This window comes from Sapajus apella, unplaced genomic scaffold (genome assembly GCF_009761245.1).
Source record: "Sapajus apella isolate SASKATOON/1434 unplaced genomic scaffold, GSC_monkey_1.0 scaffold106, whole genome shotgun sequence".
Classification (NCBI taxonomy): Eukaryota; Metazoa; Chordata; class Mammalia; order Primates; family Cebidae; genus Sapajus; species Sapajus apella.
The window spans coordinates 1,054,827-1,077,777 of record NW_022437046.1 but is presented as its reverse complement, the minus strand read 5'-3'; the positions used below and the strand labels follow the sequence as shown (position 1 = coordinate 1,077,777).

Genomic DNA, 22,951 nt, shown 5'->3' with positions numbered 1-22,951 from the left:
CACCTAGCACATTCCTAATACAAAAGAAGTGGCAATAAATGTTTGATGAATAAATGACTTCATTCAAGCTCCTCATTTCCAGATGAGAAAAAGACCCTAAAAGAGGACCAAGAACTTGCCCAATTCACCCAGGAAAGCAGCAACAGATCCCAAATCTTCCTTCACGAACTTAGGGGTACTTCCTGGAGCAGAAAGCTAGGGAACACTGACCTTTGACAGGCCCCATATGGCTCAAGTACTCGCAGTGGCTGCTCCAGTGGTCCAGAGTGGTGAGGATGTGGCCAGGGTCACCAGGCAGGGCATGGGTGAGTACATAGCTGAAGGCCCGCTCCTCAATCCGCAGCCCTGACAGGCAGTCTCGGAGGCTTCGCAGCAAGACCGTGCGCACCAGCAATCGGAAGTAGTGCCGGTACCGCACCAGCAATGTTACCACCAGTGGCAGGAAGGCCAATGCAATGGCAGGGGACATGGTCCCTACCTGGGCCCTGGGGTGGAGGGAGGTAGGGAAGGAAACCCACACTCAAACAGTTTGCCTGTTATTTGTGTAGCCTTTGCCAGTAGCAGTTACTGTCCTTATATTTTACAAACCACAGCTCAGAAAGGCCAAGTTTTTTGTCTAGAGTCACACAACGGAACTGGGATTTAAATCCAGGTTAGTATGATTCCAAGCCTGTGTACTTTCAAGGACTCCATACTATTTTCAGCACCCAGCCCCAAACCTCCTCTTCCCAGTCCCAACCACTGTTCCCATCTTCACATTGTTCCCCTGACTTGTTTTGCTTTATCCCTGAAGTCACCCCTTCTTTAGGACCCTTTTCACTAGTTCCCCTCTGGGATATCTTTCCCCAACCCTGCCCCCTGCCTGCCTGCCTGGTTTCCTCTGACCATTGCTGTGTAGCAGGAGCATAGATTTGCAGTCAAAAACACCTTCACTATTACTGTGCTCTGCCTCAGTAAAAGGCAATCAAAATACTCCATAGGGTGTTAGGGTGAAATGTCCTCTTTCCCACTCCAGGACTCTCCTGCCTGCTCTTCCCTGCAGATGGGAGGAGTCTTTGATTCTGTAATAATTTTCCAGCCCTATCTCCTCTCCCTTATATTCCCCTCTTCCGCTGTGCTGTCTCAGAATTCCCTTCACAAATGTGTACATACACGTAACACACAGCACACATTTTCCCTCTACTCAGCTCTCCTCTCCAGGGCCCTGTGGTGAATGGGCCTCTCCTCCCATGTCCTGGATCATTCTCTCCCTCATATAGATCTGACCTTGCAGGCCTTCTTGCAAGGCCCCTGGTGGTGGTGGGGAGTAAAATGAAAGTAAGAGTGTATGGATGGGTGTGAATAGGTGAGTGATGCAGTGGACTTGAACTGGTGTGCTTGGGAACCCACAATCCAGGGCCCTGCTTACCTGGGCTAGAGGCTCCTGCTTAGGGAAGACCAGAGCACAGGACAGATGAGGGAGTGCTGGGCCTGCTGCAGGGGATAACCCTAAGGCAGGAGGCTGGACTGGCTTTCCATTATTCATGTTGAGGCTGCTGCTGTCACCTGAGATCTGCAGTTCAAGTTACCAGCCCCAGGGATGAGCTTTAGCTGCCTCCTACCCTTCAGGAACCTCAAAAGATTTACAGAACTTTAGGGTCTTGATTTGAGGGGTACTAGATCTGGTGACTTCTCCGACCCCTTGGATCAGAAGATGGGGCATGATGTGAGCCAATGTGATGGGTGACTGTAATATACTCATTGATATGCAAGTTTTCTGTAAGCAATGCCATGCCTTGGGCCACAGGTAAGAGTCAGAATCTGTTATTGTGCTCCAGGAACTCCAAGTTTGGTAGGTGAGATTGACCCAGGAACAGAATACAATATAGTGTGATCACTATTGGATATTCCATGACTAAGGGGACTTTGGCTGTTTTGTGAACTGCGGCATATCCAGATATAACTGTTTGTGGCACATAGTAGATGCTCATCAAGTATTTGTTGATTCAATAAATGCATGAATCAACACTGGATGAGGATTAAGCATAGGGAGGTGGACATGTCCAGAGAATGGGGTCAGAGAAGATAATCAGGAGGACATTGTGCTGAGTCTTGAAGACAGCAGGCAGACCTGGTGGGGAGACGGTGTGTCAGGCTGCATGTGCAGAGTCCAGTAGATCAGTCAGGAAACTGCATTATTTCTGTGTCCAGTGTAACACATTGCTTACCCCTCCACCCCTCACCTCTCCCAGGACATGGAGTGGGAGAGAGGTGTTAGGCTCTGCACGACTTTGATATGTAGGACAGGTAATGTCCCCAAATAAGATTTGAGGGTAGCACATTTCACACCTGCGGGTGAACACCCAATCACATGTTCATGAACAACAAAAGGATCACTGTACAATCAAGGACAGACTTGGACCTGTGTTCAGGGCCCAAAGGAAGACATGGGAGGGTTTTAGGAAAAGAGAACTGATGGTCAGCTTTGTGCGTTAGATTACTGCGGGTGCTGTAAAAAAGTAGGATTAAAGATAAAAGCCTGAAAGCAGAGAGGTCAGTGATGTGGCTTCTATCTCCTCCGCCAGGATTTATGTCCGCTCCGTGTCAGCATGTGAAGGTAGTATAAGGTCCCTTCTTCCTGTAAGTCGCAGATCCTCAGCCTAGGTGGACAACTCAGCTGAGCGATACACATGCTGTGTTCCCCGACTTGGTACCGGTCACCTGGGTCCTCTGTGTGTGCACCCAGGCTGTCCGCTCTAGAAGTGTCAGGCCTGGATCCCACTCGCCCCTCACATGGCATTTAGAAGGGTATTATGAGGGCATACGGTACGAGTTTGCTCAATGGCCCAGAAAAGTCGCCTAGTGCCCACGCGAACGCATAACAATTCACGACGGCTACTACTGCCAGTTTAAGAGACTGGAAAGATAAAGTCAGGTGATCCGCCCCTGCGTTTCCTTGTATCACGTGCCTGCGTGTCTGGTTACGCAGGTTTCGCCTTCCCACTGGTTGACAACGATCACGCGCTAGCGGGCGGGACCGGAAGCCGGGGTATTGACTGAGGCGGACAAGCGTCTCCGGGACCGGGGAGACGGGAGGAGGGAGTGGGTTGTTGCCTACGGGAGGCAGCCGCAGGTCATGTGACCGGAAGGGCTCCTGACGGACGCCGTCCCTCCTCGGCGCTGCCTGAGCGCCCGGCCCGACCCCGGCCATGGGGTGCTGCTACAGCAGCGAGAACGAGGACTCGGACCAGGTGCGGCCGCGGCAGGCGGGGCTCGGGAAAGAGGGCTAAGACCCTGGGGCATGGGGCCCAGAAAGAAAAACCTGCGGAGGACGGGCAGCCGGACTGTAAGGCTCACTGAGTACGGAGGCCTGGAGGGGACAGATTACAGAGGAGACGCCAAGCCCGGCTCCTACCCCTGTTAAATCTCCAGCTTTCTAACAGTCCCCACCTCGGGGTGTGCAGGCAGCCGCCTGTCCGGCTCGCTCTCACCAGTTCCGTTTGCTCCTACCTTCAAAACTTTACAGATTGAGGGATCCTCAGTCTAGGTCCCCGGGAAGCACTCCCTTCCCAGCTTCCTGTGTCTTCTGTATTAGTGGGATTTGCGAATTCCTTGTAGGTGTAGGTAAGCTGAGGCCCTGAGTTAGTCTGTCCTGAGATGAATCAGGAATTTGTGTATCCTCTTCGTCCCTGGGGTTGCAGAAGGAAGGTCGCTGCTAGTCTAGGGCCAGAGGACGACTCTGGAAGTTGGTGGCCTTTGAGTTGGCCAGTGAGGGATTTAATCGATACAATGAGGACATCGGGACATGTGGAAAGTTGTCTGGGAAGCAACAAAGAGGGTTTAGCTTTGGCTAGATTGTGGGAAAAGAAATGGAACAGGAAGTTCATTTGGTTCTGATTTTGGCTTGCCTCAGTGCAGTCTCTTCCTGGGGCCTGAGGGTTCCTTTAGTTGGAGACTGCCCTGTTCTGAGAATTTGGCTGTAGATCTGATCCCTTTGAAGAAAGGATTAGGCTGGGGAGACTTGAACAGTTTTAAATTCTCCATCTTCCCCTTACTGCATTCTCACTTCTCTCCACACTCGAATCCCTGCCCTGCCTGGCCTGACATTCAAGGATGAAGTCTCAAATTGCTGTCCACTCTCCTTTTTTGATTTTATCTAAGCCTGGATTCTACATTTGAACACATAGTAGACCTGAGAAAGTAGAAAGGTTTCAAGTAGCTCACAGTATAATGGGGGAGATGGTCACCGAAATAATTATGTCATTGGTACTGGGGAAGTAGTTTTTTCTGCAGTGAAGGTATTTTGGATTAAGGGCTTAGGCCTAGGAAAATGTCATTTGTATGGGAAGCAAGGGTGGCTCCTGGTTCTCAATTCTCCATACACCCAATGAACACATAATTCCTTTGCCCTGTGTTAGGTATGTGTCATGCCCAATACCTCTCACTTCACCTCCACCTTTTTGAGAAAGAGATAACAATAATCCTGCCTACCTGCAGAGCTGTGGCCTAGTGGGAAATTGTCCCTTAAAGCATAATATGGACTTAGGGAATGAGTCAAGAAAGATTAATGCCTTATGAGAAAGGATACCAGCTTCTAGTTGGAAGGGAGAGCTGGGCCTGCTGCTCTCCTGAATCTCTGCCTTCTCCTTAGTGGGCTCTCATTTCTGTTTCTGGCCCCCAGAGAAGGTGCTTAATCACTGCTAGGTGTTCTGAGGCTTCATGTAACGGGGCTATAACCATCCACCATCCCAGAGTCCCTCTTTCAGTTCTTGCCAGGCCCCTCACCTACCCTCATCTGTCTTCTATCATAATAAAAAGAATTGCACAACACATTACAGTTTACAAAGGGCCTTCACACTTATCTAATTTGACTCTTGCCAGATATGTCATATTAGTGTGAATTATGTCTATTTAAAGGTGAGGAAGAAGTTCAGAGAAGCTAAGTGATTTAGTCAAGCTGAAGTGCTATAGCCCAGGTGTTGTGATGCCAAGCCATGTACGTTATCCATAGGGCCAAGCTGTCTCAGCCATGCCCCTAGACCAGGTGGCCAGTCATGGGCAGGCTGCTATGTATCTGTGCTAGGGCAGACGGTGAAACCCTGCCTCTTGGGTTACACTGACGCAGAGATGAACCTTGGTGTGACAGGCCTACCCTATGCTCCACTCGTACTTTGGGAGTTGGGTGATATTTGTCTACTCTGAAGGGGGTAGCATGACCTCTTAAGTCTACATTTCAAGAAAACAGCCTTGTTCTTCACTTGATCTTAGCTAAAATGCTGAGAAGTGATCAACTAACCTTCTTGAATAACCCCTGATAGGGAAGAGACTACCCTGTCCTGCAGGAAGATCTGTCTGAAGTGGAGCTGGGAGGACAGACATAGGAAGCTAACTTGGGCCTCATTAAGGAGCCAGCCTTCCTTAGAAATACATAGTTTTATATTTGTCAAATATTTTGTCTTTGTAGCTCTTTAATACTGAATCTATGTTTTAGGGAGGAAGGGTGTCTGGGAGTTTAGAGGTGATGGGGCAAAGCCCACAGCTTCTGTCTCTTGCTGCTGGGAACTGGATCAAATTGCCTGAGGACACTTGGGCAACCTGGGCTTGAGAAAGAAGAGTAAGGTGAAAAAGCTGGGCCTGCCTAAGCAGGGCAGGAGGAAGTGGCCCTCTACAAGGAGGGTTGTGGAGTTGGGGCAGGGGAGCTTGAGCCTGCAGCAGGAAAGACTGGGGAACTGAGGCCTGGAGGGGAGTGTTGAGGAGTCTGGCACTGAAGGTTGGTGAGTCAGCATTAGCCAGGATGTCCCCCTGGGCCCATCCTTGCTTTGTCCAGGGCACTCTTGCTCTTTATGGGTTGGATAGATATGCAGCAGGTCTTTTTTTTTTTTTTTTTCTTTTTTCCCAATTTACAGCTGATACAGCCAGCAAGGATTTGCAGCTCATGGGCTCATGGCAGGGTCAAATCCAGAAATACTACAGTGGATAGAACAGGGAACTAAAACAGGACAAGGAGTAAGACCAAACCAGTGAGGAAGCTTGGTTTGGTCTTACGTTATTTCAGGGGGTTGTGATTATCAGCACAGATCAGCAGTAACAGGGCTGCTGAAAATTTACAGGTGTTACTCAGGTGGTTTAACAAGGGAGGGAGCAGCTCCACTGTTTGTTTGTTTTTGAGATGGGGTCTTGCTCTCTTGTCCAGGCTGGAGTACAGTAGCACAATCCTAGCTCACTGCAGCCTCTAACCCTGGGTTCATACAGTCCTCCCTCTTCAGCCTCCCAAGTAGCTGGGACAACAGAGCTCACACCACCAAGTCCAGCTAATTTTTTTTTTGTAGAGATGAGGTCTCGCTTTGTTGCCCTGGCTGGTCTCAAACTCCTGGACTCAAGCAGTCCTCCTGCCTTGGGCTTCCAAAGTGTTGGGATTATAGGTATGAGTCATCACACATGTTTGCAGCTCTACTGCTCAGATCAGAATACGCCATGTACACTCAGTTTGGTTCTTGGAGTCACATACAAAAAGAGCACCAGAGCACAGGAGGGTGAACACCTTCGAAGGGACCCGCCTTCAAGAAGGGAGCACACTTGTACTGTGTGACCCAGAGCTGGGCTGAGATTCTTGCCCTGACATAATCTGAGAAATGGCCATGGAGAGGTTGGGCTTCTTTCCCTTGGGGCCTAGGGCCTTGTCTGGACTCGTCAGGGCTTCCATCTTGGAAGCAAACAGCTTTGCTGGGGAGGGCCTGGTGCTGAGGGATGAGGAGGGCTGTTCCTGGGCTCTTGACTTGCACTGATTCCCCCTCTAGATCCCTCTGCTTTGCTATGTCTCAGGTCCTCTGTCTTCCAGCCTCTAGTATCCTTTCTCCGCCAGGTCCTAGACTGTTTTTCAAGCTCCAGGGCTGTTGCTGACTACCTGCTTTGTGCCTCTGTCCATTTTTTTCAGGGCCTCTAGGACTGCCTGGTTCCACTCTTGTTTAACAACAACTCAACTGAGCTCCCAACGATAGGCAGGAACTGAGTGTTACCTGGCATTCCATAAAGCTGGGCACTCTGGATATTCCCTATAGAAATATTTTTGGTGTTTTAAGGTCAGAGCTGGGCGGAGGGCAGTACCCATGAAAGGCAGGATCTAAGGGTTCTGGGACTGACTTCTCTCCCATGGGCTCTTCTAGGACCGAGAGGAGCGGAAGCTGCTGCTGGACCCTAGCAGTCCCCCTACCAAAGCCCTCAATGGAGCTGAGCCCAACTACCACAGCCTGCCTTCCGCTCGCACAGATGAGCAGGCCCTGCTCTCTTCCATCCTTGCCAAGACAGCCAGGTGAGTGTCAGAGGACCAGGCCTCAGTCAGAGCTTCTCTATGCATATTAAAGGCTAGGATAGAGGGAGCCAGGCTCAGGACAGGGGGGATAGGACAGGGTCACTGGGGAGAGGTGCCTCCATGTCCAGCCCTGCTCCAGTAGGCAGGAAGGAAACGTGTCAGATAGCCCTGGAGTTGGTACCTAGCACTGAGTCCTGTTTGTCCTTCTCAGAAGCACCTGTCATGTCATCTCTGTCTCCTTTCCCCACAGCAACATCATTGATGTGTCTGCTGCAGACTCACAGGGCATGGAGCAGCATGAGTACATGGACCGTGCCAGGCAGTACAGGTGAGCACCTGGCCAGTGTTGGTCCCTCAGGCTACTTGGGCTCCTACCCTCCATCACTGTTCCGGCATTAGAGCCTGGCCCCTAGTCCAAGCTTCTTATTTGGGTGCAGCCCTGAAGACTGACCACAGATCACTTGATCACTTGGGTACTTCAGTAGATATTCATGTCAGCCCTGTTTACCCTGTGACATTCTTGAGGGTGCTGAGACCAAGGGAGGTGGGCCTAGAGTGAGTCTGTGATGAGCTGAGACCTCCCCTTCTTGATACCCGGCCCCTCGGCACCCTGCTTCTCTGGCTTGAGGGAATGAGGCTTACCTGGGCTGGGCAGGGCAGACTGTGGCTTAACTGTGTACCCTCATCCCCTCTCTCTTGGTCAGCACCCGCTTGGCTGTGCTGAGCAGCAGCCTGACCCATTGGAAGAAGCTGCCACCTCTGCCATCTCTTACCAGCCAGCCCCACCAAGTGCTGGCCAGCGAGCCTATCCCATTCTCCGATTTGCAGCAGGTGAGACACCCCTTGCCTGTCCCTGCCCACCCTTCCCACACTGCCCAGGGTATGGCAGAGGGTTCACCCACCCTGCCTTACAGGAGGTAGGGAAAGTGGAGTTAGGGAGCCCGGTAGCCTTGTGGGCCTCAGCTCCCTCCCACCTCATTCTCTTTAACTTTTAATGTCTTTCCTATCTCCTCCCCCTAACCTTTATTCTTTCACTCCCCTTTGTTCTTTTCCTTCTGTCTCTCCCACCCCTCTTTCCCTTTGCCTTCCTGTTCCCCATCATTCCCTCCTTCTCCTTCATCATTATCTAATCCCCCCTCCCCTTCTTTCCTGATTGCCCTCCTCACCTGTCTCTGTTCCTCTCCTCCCTGGCCCCTCTCTGTCTTAGGTCTCCAGGATAGCTGCTTATGCCTACAGTGCACTTTCTCAGATCCGTGTGGACGCAAAAGAGGAGCTGGTTGTACAGTTTGGGATCCCATGAAGAGAGGGGTCCTTGGACAGCTCTTCTCCTCTCTTCATCCCATCTCTGCCCCAACCCCCTGGCCCCCAGCCTCACTGTGGCTTATATAGTACCCTAACCTGCTACTAATCACAGAGAAAAATGTGAAGAAGGAGAAGAGCAAGGCTAGAAGCCTGAGCAAGTGAGGGTAGAACCTTTTGGACTGGCCTTTGAAGCCCTGGCCAGGGATGGGGTAGGGGCCAAAAGGACAGGGACTGGTATGTCTTCATAGTCATTGAGAATGTGAAGATACCAATTTGGGTGGGGGGTGATCACCAGGGGACCTAGGGAGATCCCCTTCCCACCCTCTCTCTTGGCCTCAGAGTCACTCCTGCCCCCTCTCCCTGACTTGGTGCTCACATGCACCTCACTAGGGTTTGTGACCAGGGTCTGGATGAGCTTGAATTGGAATGAATTGAGTTTGTATTTCTAGAACCCTGGGTTTTTACATGTTTGGTCTTTTTTTGTTTTGGTTTGTCACCCTCGATAAAGGAAGTATATTCATCCAAGTGCTGTTTCTGGCCCCTCTATCCTACCCATTCTACTTTTGAATACTCAGGTCTATGAGAGTGAGATGGGGGGAAGGAAGCATCTTCCAGGGGCACTGAAGATGAATCCAGGAGATAAGGGTTTAGGGTATCAGCTCTTAGCTGAGACCTGGCTTGGGCTAACCTCAGAGTGGATGAGACTTGTTCTTGTCTTTTGTCCAGTGATGATGGGAACACTGTCAAACCTGAACAGACCTGAATGTGAGGCAGCTTTGACTCTTGGGGCCCTGCCTTAGACTCGGTGGAATTACCAACAGCCCCTGGGGGGTGAAGGGAGACACCGGTGGTATGGGGGTGGGGAGTGAAAGCAGACCAGGCTCTTCTGGGAATATCTAAAATGGAGTCAGTAAACATGTTTTTTAAACAGAAGATTCTTTTTATCAAATAAAATCTTAAGCAGAATCCCAACATATAAAACATAGAATGGAATGACTTTGATCTGATTGAAGTAGAGGCTGCTTTCAGAGATCATAGCCCATCTTCTTGGCCTGTCATGGAGGCCTATGAGGCATCTCCACAGAGCCTGGTACTCTGTGAAGAGTTTGGAAATCCCTGATCTACTATTTTTTTTTTTTTTTTGAGACGGAGTTTCACTCTTGTTACCCAGGCTAGAGTGCAATGGCGCGATCTCGGCTCACCGCAACCTCCACCTCCCAGGTTCAGGCAGTTCTCCTACCTCAACCTCCTGAGTAGCTGGGATTACAGGCACGCCCCACCATGCCCAGCTAATGTTTTGTATTTTTAGTAGAGATGGGGTTTCACCATGTTGACCAGGATGGTCTCAATCTCTTGACCTCGTGATCCACCCGCCTCAGCCTCCCAAAGTGCTGGGATTACAGGCTTGAGCCACCGTGCCCGGCCTGATCTACTTTTAACTCCCAAATCTCTAAACTGAAGAGTGTTACAAAGGGGCCCAGAGAGTTAGAGAAATTTTCCAAGGCTGTGTGGTAAACCTAGGTCTCCTGTGTCCCAGGCCAGCAGGCCTTTCGTTCATTGCCTCCCTTTTTCAGCAAATTAAGACTAGAGCTGGCCGGCCGTGGCTTATGCCTGTAATCCCAGCACTTTGGGAGGCTGAGGTAGGCAGATCACCTGAGGTCAGGAGTTAGAGACCAGCCTGGCCAACATGGCAAAAACCTGTCTCTACTAAAAATATTAAAAAACAAAACAAAACAAAACAAAACTAGCCAGGCGTGGTGGTTGTGCCTGTAATCACAGCTACTCGGGAGGCTGAGGCAGGAGAATCTCTTGAACCTGGGAGGCGGAGGTTGCAGTGCGCCGAGATAATGCCATTGCACTCCAGCCTGGGTGACGAATGAGACTCCATCTCAAAAAAAAAAAAAAAAAAAAAACCAAAACCAAACAAAACAAAAACTAGAGCTACCTGCAGTTGCCTGCTCAACAGCTCAAATCATTTATTGTCAAACCATGCTGTCTGTCCTCAGGCCTTTAGGACTACTAGGGTCCTCGGAGCCTCAGAGTATGTTCTGCTTGATCCGGGCCTTCTTGGGCTTGATGTTCATGCGTTTCCAGACTTCAGCTGTGGTGCGGTCTGCTTTGGTGACCCCACTAAAGTCGAATGTGGTGATATGGGGCAGGGTGCACAGCACATACTGCCTGTGGGGAAGACTCAGGCTGGGGGCCAGCCCCCCCACCAGAATCCCCTTCCCCCTCCACCAGTTGCTGTTGTCTTCCCTGACTGCAAGGAATGGAGGGACTTGAGCATAGTTTGGGGAAGATTAGGTTTATCCTGACTGATAGCAAGGAATGCTTAAAGGCCTGCTACTCCCTTCCCAAATCCAAGCATGGCAAAAGAATGGTCTTAAATTTCTTGGTTCTCCTCCTCCTTTCCCTTAGGGGAGCCCAGCTAGACCCTACCTCCAGGGGCAGGGCACTTACCTATACCCCTTCTCTTCCTCCATGGGGTTCCCATGGAGTGTCAGGCTCCGGAGCCGAGGAAGGACAGCGAGCTTATTCACTTCCCCCAGGCGCTGGATGCTGTTGCCATGAAGATAGAGGACACTCAGGTTGAAGAAAGTTGTTAGGACCTGTTGGGGAAGGGAACCAAAAGCCAGGCTAGACAGGACCCTGATTCTATGCTCAGACCTGACTGGCGGGCAGAAAAGGAACAATATGGGGAACAACCTGCCCTCCACAGCCATACTGTATGATTCTAACCAATGTTTATTTACCTTTTTTTTTTTTTTTTTGAGTCGGAGTCTTGCTCTGTCACCCAGGCTGGAGTGCAGTGGCATGATCTCGGATCACTGCATCCTCTGCCTCCTGGATTCAACTGATTCTCCTTCCTCAGCCTCCCAAGTAGCTGGGACTATAGGCACACGCCACCATGCCTGGCTAATTTTTTGTATTTTTAGTAGAGGCGGGATTTTACCATGCTAGCCAGGGTGGTCTCAATCTCGTGACCTTGAGATCCACCCACCTCGGCCTCCCAAAGTGCTTGGATTACAGGCGTGAGCCACCATGCCCAGACTTATTTACCTTTTAAGAGATACAGGGCCTCACACTGAAAAGGAGCTGTGATCTGAGGTCAGGAGTATGGGCCTGGGTACCAGCACTGCCACTGACTTGCCTCTCCCGCCTCTCCCTCAGCCTTAGTTTCCCCTTATGAAGATCTTTCCAGCTTTGGTGATCTACGATTCTATCACAGCAAATGACAGGAAGACTGAGTATCATACTAGACACATAAGAAGCTTTTAAAATATTGGTTAAATTGAGAACACCACACCAGAGGAATCGTTTCCAAGTCATGCTCCAGTTTCTTTCTCTCCTTAGGGATTCTGGACTAGAAAAGGCCAAACTTTATTTCCTAAAACTTGAATCTGAGTTCACAGAAAGTAAGTGCTGTACTTTTACTGCCTACCTCTTCCATAGGAAAACCCAGCACAGGACACAGTGGGTGCCCAGTGACAGTACAATTTTACTTCGGCCTCTGATGTACTAGTTGTTTGTTGGTTTTCATGTATTTTCATTTAGTCCTTCACCATTGTTCAGACAAGAGGCTGCAGTTTTGAGAGGTTATGTAGTTTGCTGAAAGTCACAGCTAGCAAGAGGCAAACCCAGGATTTGAACCTACATCTGTCTGACCTCCCAGCCTGTGCTTTGCACTGCACCATGCTGCCTCACAACTTCCTTGATAACATGTAGGAGTGGAGAGGTTGGGGGCTGAACAAAGTGGCTTCAGACACTTTGACTGGAACCGAGAGACAGTCTGTTCCAGGCTTCAGCCACTTTGTTCAGCCCCCAACCTCTACATTCCTACATGTTATCCAGTCTCCCCTACTGGATTCCTAGGGGTTGGAACTCACAGGGTCAATGGAAGTCAGGTCATTAAAGGATAGGTCGATCCAGGCCAGGTTCTCTGGGTGCTCCAACAGCATTGAAGCCACCTGGTTGAAGTCTCTCAGATCATTGAGAACATTGTTGTTCAACCACAGGGACTGGGTCAGTGATTTCCCCGACTTTGAACGCTTCAGTGGTCGTAGCCCTGTCCTTGGCTCCTCATTTACCAGATCTGTGAGGACAAAGTGAGACTTGCTATGTCATCTTTGCTTTTCTGGCCTTAGGGAGTGAGAAGGGATAGAGCTGAAAAGATTAGCCATCCCAGCTGTAGCTGGAGGGTCTGGAAGGGCCACAGCCCTGTGCTTGAGTCTAGTGCAACCTTGTCCCACAGCTTTCAGCAATCAGTAAAGTCTAGACTAAGGTCCAGAGACTTCTATTCCAAACTCTTGACTTTCCAGGTCGTATGGACTTCTCATGTCTACTGTATCACTGGGTCTTTTGTATACCAAACCTGTGTGGGGTTGAGGAAGACTAAGGACCAGAATTGTTGGGCTTGAACTGAGAGATGATAGCACAAAATCCTGAATTAACTACTGGTAAAGCCTATAGAACTCACTTCAGTGGAATACACTCTGGTATTTCCCCTCTTTCCATTAATGTTGAGTACCCACAGTATGACAGGTAGTGGATATACAGTGATGAACAAAATCAGAGTCTGTTCCAGGCTTTGTATGAATAATAGGGCAGAGAGTAGACATCTGTGCCTTGCAGGAGCTTATATGGGCAAGATGGAGCAAGCTGGGAATATGGTGTGATAAGTGCTATATAATAGTTGTAGCAGCACAGAAGAGAGGCTATTGACCCAGTGTGGGCGCTCAGGGAAGTTTCCCAGGGAAGGTGAAGCCTGAGCTGAATCTCAGTGGATTAGGAGATGTCTATCAGGCAAAGAAGGGTAAAAAGGCGGGGAACAGCATGAAGAAAGGTATAGAGGTACAGAACAGTGGGGGGTTGGGGTGTGTGTGTGTGTGCCTGCACAAGTGCCTGCACACACTGCACAAGGGGGACGAAGAGGAAAAAAAAGAGGCAGGAGTCCAGTCAAAAGTCTTGAATGCCAGACTAAGGATTTTGGGCTTTACCCTGTAGGTGATGGGAAGGCACTGGAGTGTTGAAAGCAAATGATTCAAATCTTTTATTTCAGAAAGATCACTCTGAAGCTTCAGTGTGGTATATGGATTTTAGGGAGTGAGTTGGACCGAATGACCAATTCTGAGTCATCCAAGCAAGACATGAGAGGGACCTACAATCAACATAATTTGGTTGACTGGATGTAAAGTTAGAAGAGTATTAAAGAGTGGTGGCCAGTTGTATTAACTGGTAAGAAATTACAGAAGGAGAAACAGCATTGGGAAGGTGATGACTTCAGGCTTAGCTTTGGTGCTGTATAAAAAGGTGAGGAAGCCAAGTAGGCAGTTGCAGATGAAGGTCGGACGCTCAGGAGACATACACTTGAGAATTGTTAGCATAGAAGGCATACAAGTTAGGGAAAGAGATGAGATTCCTCAGGAAGAGTGTGGGTAGAGAAGAAGGTCAGGGAGGAAGAAGAGTCCATTAGAAAAGTTAAATAATCAGGGAAGGACAGGAAAAATCAGAACAGTCTATAAGATGTTCTGGGAGTCAGTAGTTTATAGTAGTAAGTTCCAGGGAGGTAAGGACTGAAAAGTAATTCTGGCAACTTGGAAGTCCCTGATAACCTTGGTAAGGGCTGCTTCAGTGGAATGGCAGGGGCCTGGGAGCAGAAGCCAGATTGGAGTGAGTGAGTGAGTGAAGAGTGAATGGAGGCTGTGTTCATGCCTGTAATCCGAGCACTTTGGGAGGCCAAGGCAGGAGGACTGCTTGAGCCCAGGTGTTTGAAACCAGCCTGGGCAACATTGTGAAATCCCTGTCTCTACCGAAAACAGAGTGAATGGATATAAGCAGTTAGCATAAACAACATCCTCAGAAAGCTTGGCTGAAGAGAAGAGAGAATAAGGAATAGGATGATGTTAGAACCCAGGCGTATGGAACACCCCAAACCCTCACTCCCACTTCTTTTTCAAAATGAGGTCCAGAAAGAGGACGGCCTTTGTTGCCCAAGTTCAAAGTCATAGAGTCACAACCAGATGCCAGGTCTAGCTGAGGTAACTGTATTTTTCCCACTGCCCCTAAGCCTTTGGTTCTCTAGATCCACCTCTGGGGAAGGAAGTGTTTAGTATTTGCTGAAGCTAGCCAGCTTTCTTCACTCTCCCTTTGCCCTTCCACCCCGTCCTCCTCAGCTGCAGGTCAGGCAGCATCCACCAGATGGCTCTCTGCCTTAGTCCTAAAGTGAGCAGTACCCACAGTTAGGGCCTGAGGTTGCAGGAGGGTACTGGAACAGAGTACCCCAGCTCATGAATTCCCAATCCTGCCTCCCTCTCCACACCTGAGAACCTGAAACAAAATAACACAGATGAATAAAAATTAAAGTCAAAATAACCCCACATGAACTAGCCCCGTATGTGATAAGGTAGCAGCTTGGGGAATGCCAAGCATAGGCTGGAGGCTGAGCTCAGAGGAACCACTGGGGGGATGGAGTTGCCTAAAACTTGATGCTGGCTAGAGCTGCTCTTATGAATGGAGTGGTGTATCCGGGCTGCCACAGGTTGCAGCTCTTCTCAGATTCCACCAACGCACTACACTGCCTAAGAATCTGTTCAGGCTCCTTGTTCAGAGTAGGCCAAGGCAAGTCTAGAAGCTGGACCACAAATATCAATGCTTTGAGAACTGGGGAGCATTTAGCTCCAGGAAGATCTGGGGAAACCATGTTCCTATTTTCCTTTCTTTGAAAGTCTGCCATGTAGGTGTTTCCATGTGTCAGAATGCAAGTCAGTTTGATAGACTTCCTTGTGTCATCCCTCAACCACAAACTAGAAGGGGTTGGTAGGTGTGTGTGGTGGGGGACTTCCTTAACACTCTAGGTTTGTGAAAAGTTAGAGGACTTGGGTTGGTGGTAGCACAGATTAGATGCCTTCCAAAGGCACTGCCATTTCAGATTCTGGAATAATTATTCATTCAGCAAATAGTGTGCCAAGTACCCTCAAACTCTATTGTATTCTTTAGCTCCAGCTATAAATAAGTGTTTCAGAAGCTCTGGGGAATCTCAAGGGACTCTGACCTTTTGGGGCTTTCATGTGCCTCTCACACACCTAGCAAGGAGCACAATACCTGGCATATACATATGATACACAAACATATATACACACACATACGTGTGTGTGTATCTGTGCGTGCGCACATGCGTGCATGTGTGAATGCTTACTAGTAAGTGCTCAGTAAATACTGAACAGTTGAATGATGGATGGGGCATCTGCACTGATAATGTTTTGTGGTGTAGAGTTATCCTTGGTACTACTTGTCTCCCAATTCTGAGGACTCCATAGAGGGCAGAGCTACACCTCCTCCCTCAGAGTTAGAAATTCCCATGATAGGTAGGAGGTATACTTCCCACCCACCTCTGTCATTTCACCTATCTTGGAGATAGCTATTATTGCAGCTAAAACCCCTTGTGAAACATGGACTACATCAAGCAGAAGTGATGCAGTGCATGTAAAGATCACAGTAGGTGGTTGTGTGCTCATGAGAGAACAAACGTGAGTTACCATTGTGGCTGATGATAACCCAAGTAGACCCTAAGCCCAATCGAAGACTGGTGCTATTTGCCAGCTCCCTGAGCTTAAAGGTGATGGTTACCAATTGCCTGAGAGAAGACTAAAGCCAAATAATAGGTCTAAGATAGTGGATGTTAACATGTATTCTGTGAGGGCAGATGTACTGATGCTTTAATGAAAGACCAGATAACAAAAGCCAGGGATGACAGAACTTCCCAAGGAAGAATGGGTGACTCATTGGAAACATGACATTGCTGAGAGCCTCTTTATGTTCCCTCCTGAAGGGACTAGCTGCCCATTTACAAAGACATTGAATGGCAAAATGGGAGTGAGTGTGGGCAGTGTTGGAACCTGCAATAAGTGTGGGTGATGATGGAATAAACTTGGACATGGCTGGAATGAGTGTAAGAAATTTGTCAGTTAAGTATTTAAACTGGAAATATGCCAGTTTGTTGATAAGACCCCTCGTGTTTGGCCAGTCAGAATAGAGTTGTGTCTGCGGACAGAGGAGAAGGGTTCTGCCTACTTGCTGGGGACTTCACAGCAGCCTGTGTTTTCCTCCTCTCTTCAGGTAAAAACAGGAAAATAAAACTATTGGCTGATAGACTGGCTTCCCAGTTTTTTTCTTCCATTTGACTTTCCTACTGTAGCCTGGCTTCTTTTAAAGATGATCAAGGCCGGGTGTGGTGGCTCATGCCTGTAATCCCAGCACTTTGGGAGGCCGAGTCAGGCAGATCACCTGAGGTCAGGAATTTGAGACTAGCCTGGCCAACATGGTGAAACCCTGTCTCTAAAAAAAAAAAAAAGAGATTAGGTTTTTCAATTTTAAAAAAAAAAAAAAAAGATCAAATACTGTGATAGCCCCCTGTTTCCTTTCAGATTTGCACTCAAAAAAACAAACTGGGCACATGTTCTCAGGATCTCCTGGGGCTGTGTCAGGGGCAAAAATAAACAAAGGACAAAAATAAACTCTCACTCTCCCCCACCTCCAAAAGACAGTAACAACACATCTGCAAGCATATGGGAAGAATCTCTTGTAGAAGATTATGGTTTCTCCCTAGGGACCACCCTGGGCCTGCTGCCTTAGTGAGTGGAGTGCTGTGCCCTGGGGGCTGACCTTGAATGATGTGGATGCTTCTGAAGGAGTAGTCAAGAGGGGGCTCCTGTACCCAAGTGTTCATATAGTCCTGTTTGTTCATAGTTCAGGTCATCATTCGTCAGGTGCAACCATGTGCCCTGGGAGTCCCGGTTCAGCCTGGGAGGACAGAGAAAGACCGGTGTTTCAAGTACACTGGCCTTCAGCTTCCCTATAGCCCTCGATCCCTGCTTTCTATCCTCTACTACTCCAGGCCTGCCTAGCTGCATTTCCATTTTAAGATATTAATCACTATTCCTTGCATGTATAGAGCACTTTCTACTTCTCAGAGCACTTTCATATCTCTTAGAACTCATTTGAGAGTTGTAACACCCATTTCTTTGTCTGGAAAATGCCAGGTGAAGAAACCCAAGGGGTAAAAGGACTTGCCCAGAGTTAAGCCAATGAGTCAGTTGTAGGCTGCAGTCATAATCTCCTGAATCCTACTCTAGACCCTTACTGTTACTCTACAGTAGTTACCATGGAGACTGTCTTGATACCCACCCTCTGGTGACATCAACTGGGCTATTCTACTGCTTAACAAATCCCTAAGGGCCTGCACTGCATCTGGTTGGTGTCTGACAGCCCCTCTCAGTCTGACCCAGCTGGGGATTTGCTACCTTCTCTGCTTAGCTTATCTGTCAGCCCCATTACCTTTCCATCCAAAGACCCTACTTTCAGCCCTATCCTGAATGTAGTCACACACATATAAACACATATACACATAAAACCAGAGTCTACCTCTCACTCACCTGTCACTGATGCCTGAAACTCCACCATTGGGGATTCATTCCTGTGGGTCCAGGGATTGTTCCCTGTCAAAATGGAAATATTCCCTGAGAGGGGTGAACACAATGTTATTTTCAGTCACTTGCAATGTGGTGTGAATTATCTTATCAGATCCCTTCCAATTTGTTAGCTAAAGTTAAGCTGAGGTTTTTCTGGAGACAGAGGAGAGAGTCATGAGAATACTACTCACCTGGGATAAAGAGGGCTGACAACACACTTTACCAAGGGGTTTGTATGTGAATCACACAAGCCAAAGAATGACAAGAACTTGTCCCAATCGACCTCCCCTTTCTTATTCCATCCACTGCTGCCACCTTTGTATTATTATTTGTATTATTTCACCTGCTTTCCAAAAAGGATTTCAGGTTTACAACAATAACACAGTCATAAAACAGATGATTTGCAGACTAGTGCTGGCCACCAGAATTATGTCACAAATGCAAGTCACATATATAATTTAAAATTTTCTAGTAGCCAAATAAGAAAAGTAAAATGAAGTGGTGAAATACTTTTTTTACTTCCAGCACATCCCAGTTTGGACTAGCCTACCTGTCAAATACTCAGTTCCTACACATGACTAGTGGCTACCATACTGGACAGTGTACAGATTACAAAGTTATAAATGGAAGAGAAAGATCAGAAACTAGATTACAGGAAGAGAGAGATGTACCAGGCACTTTAAGAATCTAAGCCTGTATTTAGCTCTGAAATTCCTGGCAGCCAAAGCAAAAAGAAACCTTGGGATTACAGTTCTCATCATTGGATTCAAATGATAAATTAGTTTACAGAGACAACAAAATTGGCAAATAGCCTTAAAATGGGATTTCTTAGGAGGCTGAAGCAGTTGGATTGCTTGAGCCTAGGAGGTGGAGGTTGCAGTGAACTATAATTGTGCCACTGCACTCCAGCCTGGGTGATAGAGCAAGACCCTGTCTCAAAAAAAAAAAAAAAAAAAAAAGAAAGAAAAAAGAATTTCTGTTAAAAACCAAGGACATATCTTATAATTCAGTTTAAGCTTAATACATTTCAAGTAAATTCCTTTTTTGGCAATTTAACATATACATGGATAGAGTTTAGCAGGTTTAGAGAAAAATGAATGTCTTGTTCTGAAAAAATAGCAGTCCCAACTGAGCTTTGGGGAAGTGCCATCTTGAGTCACTTCATGGCTTAATTCTATTATGAACTGGCTTCATGGGTATGGATTGTCAATTAGGGAGACTTGAGATATTAGGGAGACTTTTAGATATTAAATCTATGGGCAGACAACAATGAACACATTATTCTTTTGTAAAAATAGAGGAACCTGGCTTAGACAGAAACCCATCCCACTTCAAAACCTGTAACACATTTGATACCTTTGAGCAAGATTGGATACTTTTCTCAGAGTAAATACTGGTCGGTACCCCAGAGTTATGCACCACTGAACATGAATTTTAACTTAAAATACTTAAGGGCAGATTTTTACTGTTAGTTTTCTTGCCTATCAGAGAACCCCAGTGCAGTTTCTAAGGACTTCTGATTTTGTGTAGCACCAGCTCCTGTTGCATTTTCTGAATGAATTAATATTAAAAATGGAACCCCAAGAAGCTGCTTAAGTTTTAGCCTTCTGCATTTAAGCTGTAGTCCAGGCTGTGAGCTAGTATCGTGTCTTACTCATTATCCAACACAGAACCAGGTTTACAACAGGCACTCAAAAAATGTTTGTGGGATGAATGAATGAGAAACTGCTAAATCTGAGGATTCTGTTTCAGAAGAGTTGATGTTAAGTTGTTCTTTCTAACAATTGGCTCCCAGGTTCAGCTGTTTCAGTCAGCCCATACCTTGTTCACAGTAAGATATTCAATTCAATTCAGCAAACATTTGTTGAGTGCTTGCTGCCCTGTACCTGACCAGAAGAAATGAAGCCAAGATACAAATAATAGAACCCTGTCATAAGCACAGAAAGACCTGTGGAGTTTCTATTGATTGTGGCAAACCAGACTGCATCCAGTTCCAAGTAACGCCCACTTAGTGAATATTCTTTCATGTGTCAACACTCAGCTGTAGTATACCCTCTTCTATAAAGCCTTTCTTTTCCACATAAAATTGGTTAATGTGTCCTGTGTTAGGCTGATTATTTTGATGATTTCTATTCATGGTCTCCCCTGTATCCATTGCTTTTTGCCTATAACATTGTAGTCCCATCTCACTCTGATGCTGGGCCCAGACGTGGGACTTGTTTTAGCCAGTGGGATGTTGATAAACGTGAAGCCAGCAGAAGCTTTAAAGGGGGCCTGCCCTCTTGCTCTTTGCCTGTGCCATGAGAACATGGCTGATCTGCTAGAGGGTTATAAGAGATGTGTAGGTGAGAGACACGTGAAAGAGCTGTGATTCCAGCTGAAGCCACTCTAGACTAGCTTACAGTCAGCTTACCCCTAGTCAAGATCAGGAGAGTCACCCAACCATGGGTGACAGGAGACACATGAGTAAGCCCAGCCAAGACCAGAAGAACCATCCAGCTGACTCTGACTTAGAAGCAATAATAAATGTTTATTATCCTAAGCCACTGTGTTTTGGAATGGTTTGTTAACACAGCAAAGCTAACTTCTACATGTCCCCACGGTATTTTGAACAAAATTTTATTACAGCCTGTTTACTCATCTATGAAATGGAGACAAACCCTACCTTGAGAACTACTGTACATCTGGCTTCAGGTGCTCAATAAATGGAAGCAGTTGTATTCTCTGTTAATTTCTTTACAACCTACTTTCTTTGCCCTCCCTATAAGCTTGAGAACAGGGACAAGACTCAGATTCTTTCTTTCTCCCTTCTCATCATTACCCTGCATTGAGCCTGGCAAAAAAAAAAAGAAAAAAAAATGCATATTCACTAAAGGTTTGATGGACAATTGAAAATGGATGGATGAATGGAAAAATGAAAAAAGAAATAAGGAATTAATGCAGTTTTCAAGGTGTCATGTTGAGAGCTTGACTGCTGGGGAGAACTGACAAAGCCTTGATGCAGCCATGCTTACTCCTGTGGCTGTGTTTTTGGAGTCAGTCTTTCCCAGCTGCTATTCTGGCTTATGACCAGGAGATAATCAGGTGCCAGCACCTTCATCTGTCCAGACGGACTGACTTGAAGAATGACAGGGTTAGGGGCATACCTGCCTTGTTTCGGAACTGGAATTTCTCATTTCCAAATTAACAGTATCTTTAACTGTTTTGTTTTTTAATTGTAAAAGCTAATATGATAGGTGAATAAAGTGAAGCAACATAGAAAAGTACATCAAATAGAAACTTAAAAGTCTGAGGCCGGGCGTGGTGGCTCACGCCTGTAATCCAAGCACTTTGGAGGCCAAGGTGGGCTCCAAAGATCGGATCACCTGAGGTCGGGAGTTCAAGACCAGCCTGACCAACATGGTGAAACCCCATCTTTTAAAAAAAAAAAAAGAAACTTAAGGCTGGGCGCAGTGGCTCAAGCCTGTAATCCCAGCACTTTGGGAGGCCGAGGCGGGTGGATCACAAGGTCAAGAGATCGAGACCATCCTGGTCAACATGGTGAAACCCCGTCTCTACTAAAAATACAAAAAATTAGCTGGGCATGGTGGCACGTGCCTGTAATCCCAGCTACTCAGGAGGCTGAGGCAGGAGAATTGCCTGAACCCAGGAGGCGGAGGTTGCGGTGAGCCGAGATCGCGCCATTGCACTCTAGCCTGGGTAACGAGTGAAACTGCGTCTCAAAAAAAAAAAAAAAAAAGAAACTTAAAAGTCTGAATCTCAATTAACAGTTTGGGAATATAACCTCCTAGAATGTATATCTAATAAGGTTATACACACATACACACCACACACAGCTTTTTTTTTTTTTTTTTTTTTTTGGTTTGAGACAAGGTCTCACTCTGTTGCCCAGGCCAGAGTGCAATGGTGCCATCTCGGCTCACTGCAACCTCTGCCTCCCTGCGCTGAGGCAGTCCTCCTACCTCAGCCTCTCAGGTAGCTGGGACTACAGGAACATGTCACCATGCCCTGCTAGCTTTTGTATTTTTTGTAGAGACAGGGTTTTACCCTGTTGCTTAGGCTGGTCTTGAACTCCTGGGCTCAAGCCATTAACTTACCTTGGCTTCCCAAAGCGCTGGGATTATAGGTGTGAGCCACTGTGCCCAGCCTAGATTATGTACATTTTTAAATAAACAATCTCTATGCCTTCGTAAACCTATTTTTTAATTTTCAAATTGTTGTAGACTCTTACCTTTTTTAATAGTTGCAAAGTATACTATGTATCATACTTTAATGTTATTTACTTAATTTAACTTTATTTACCCAATTCCAAATTGACAGAAAACTGTTTTCAGTTTTGGGAAATTACTAACAATTGGAATTTGATTTGTTGCTAGCCCATTCCTGCCCTCTCTCAGGCAAGCTGCAACATGGTAAGACAGGAAGGTTTGAGGAATAATCACATAAATCTGATAGGAGATTCAATAGCCTGGCCTGAGAGTTTCTGATGATGGACTGAGTGGGGAAGAAAAAGAATGCTATGATAAATCTGCCACATATTTAGCCAGGCGTAGCAGCTCACGCCTATAGTCCCAGCTACTTGGGAAGCTGAGGCAGGAGATGGCTCAAGCCCAGGAGTTCGGGGCTGCAGTGAGCTATGACCGTGCCACTGCATTCCAGTCTAGTTAACAGAGCAAGACCCTGTCAAAAGAAAAGAAACATCTGCCACATAATCTAATATAGTCTGTTAGGTTATATTCCCAGGTGTCAAAGGGAGGCCCAAGATTCAACCTGGCTCCTGTCCACCCCCCTCTACTCCCATCCATCCTCACCTCCAATTCTGCAGTTCAGCCAAATGCAACTACTCACCTTAAGTTCTCTCCACCTGCCGCTGGGCCTAAGTGGAACAGTGTCT

At 47.3% G+C, this 22,951-nt stretch overlaps 2 protein-coding genes, 1 long non-coding RNA gene and 1 pseudogene across 4 annotated transcripts in view; 1 reads left to right on the top strand and 3 right to left on the bottom strand.

Annotated features, from left to right (window-relative positions):
* The window catches only part of LOC116537018 (transmembrane O-methyltransferase), a 29,333-nt gene that overhangs the window by 3,407 nt on the left and 2,975 nt on the right, over positions 1–22,951 (bottom strand). Inside the window, 7 exon segments of the mRNA XM_032258967.1 lie at positions 211–485; positions 1,409–1,454; positions 1,457–1,473; positions 11,051–11,199; positions 12,478–12,683; positions 17,252–17,389; positions 18,022–18,210. Of these exon segments, the coding sequence (XP_032114858.1) occupies positions 211–485; positions 1,409–1,454; positions 1,457–1,473; positions 11,051–11,199; positions 12,478–12,683; positions 17,252–17,333 (775 nt within the window). The 5' untranslated portion in view covers positions 17,334–17,389; positions 18,022–18,210.
* Positions 2,277–2,373, bottom strand: LOC116537134 (annotated as a pseudogene).
* On the top strand, positions 3,013–20,971 carry LAMTOR1 (late endosomal/lysosomal adaptor, MAPK and MTOR activator 1). Of its 2 annotated transcripts, none has more exons than XM_032258953.1 (5): positions 3,013–3,230; positions 7,143–7,288; positions 7,539–7,616; positions 7,993–8,119; positions 19,853–20,971. In XM_032258953.1, exons 1-5 carry the CDS (start codon positions 3,189–3,191, stop codon positions 19,958–19,960), a joined length of 501 nt encoding a protein of 166 aa, XP_032114844.1. In that variant the 5' UTR covers positions 3,013–3,188; the 3' UTR covers positions 19,961–20,971. The 2 variants fall into 2 exon arrangements, with proteins under 2 accessions (XP_032114844.1, XP_032114845.1); XM_032258954.1 differs by lacking the exon at positions 19,853–20,971 and adding an exon at positions 8,496–9,115 and having other exon boundaries at positions 3,020–3,230.
* On the bottom strand, positions 9,033–10,314 carry LOC116537019. Its single transcript, XR_004262918.1, has 2 exons — positions 10,024–10,314; positions 9,033–9,714 (listed from the first exon to the last, which is right to left on the bottom strand). It is a non-coding gene; the product is annotated as an uncharacterized LOC116537019 (long non-coding RNA).

What these genes read in the sequence shown, in the direction of transcription:
- LAMTOR1 (XM_032258953.1), top strand. Translation starts at nt 3,189, where the DNA reads ATGGGGTGCTGCTACAGCAGCGAGAACGAGGACTCGGACCAG. An exon ending in AGAACGAGGACTCGGACCAG is followed by an intron (nt 3,231 to 7,142) that starts GTGCGGCCGCGG and finishes GGGCTCTTCTAG; the next exon opens with GACCGAGAGGAGCGGAAGCT. An exon ending in CATTCTCCGATTTGCAGCAG is followed by an intron (nt 8,120 to 19,852) that starts GTGAGACACCCC and finishes ATTGGCTCCCAG; the next exon opens with GTTCAGCTGTTTCAGTCAGC.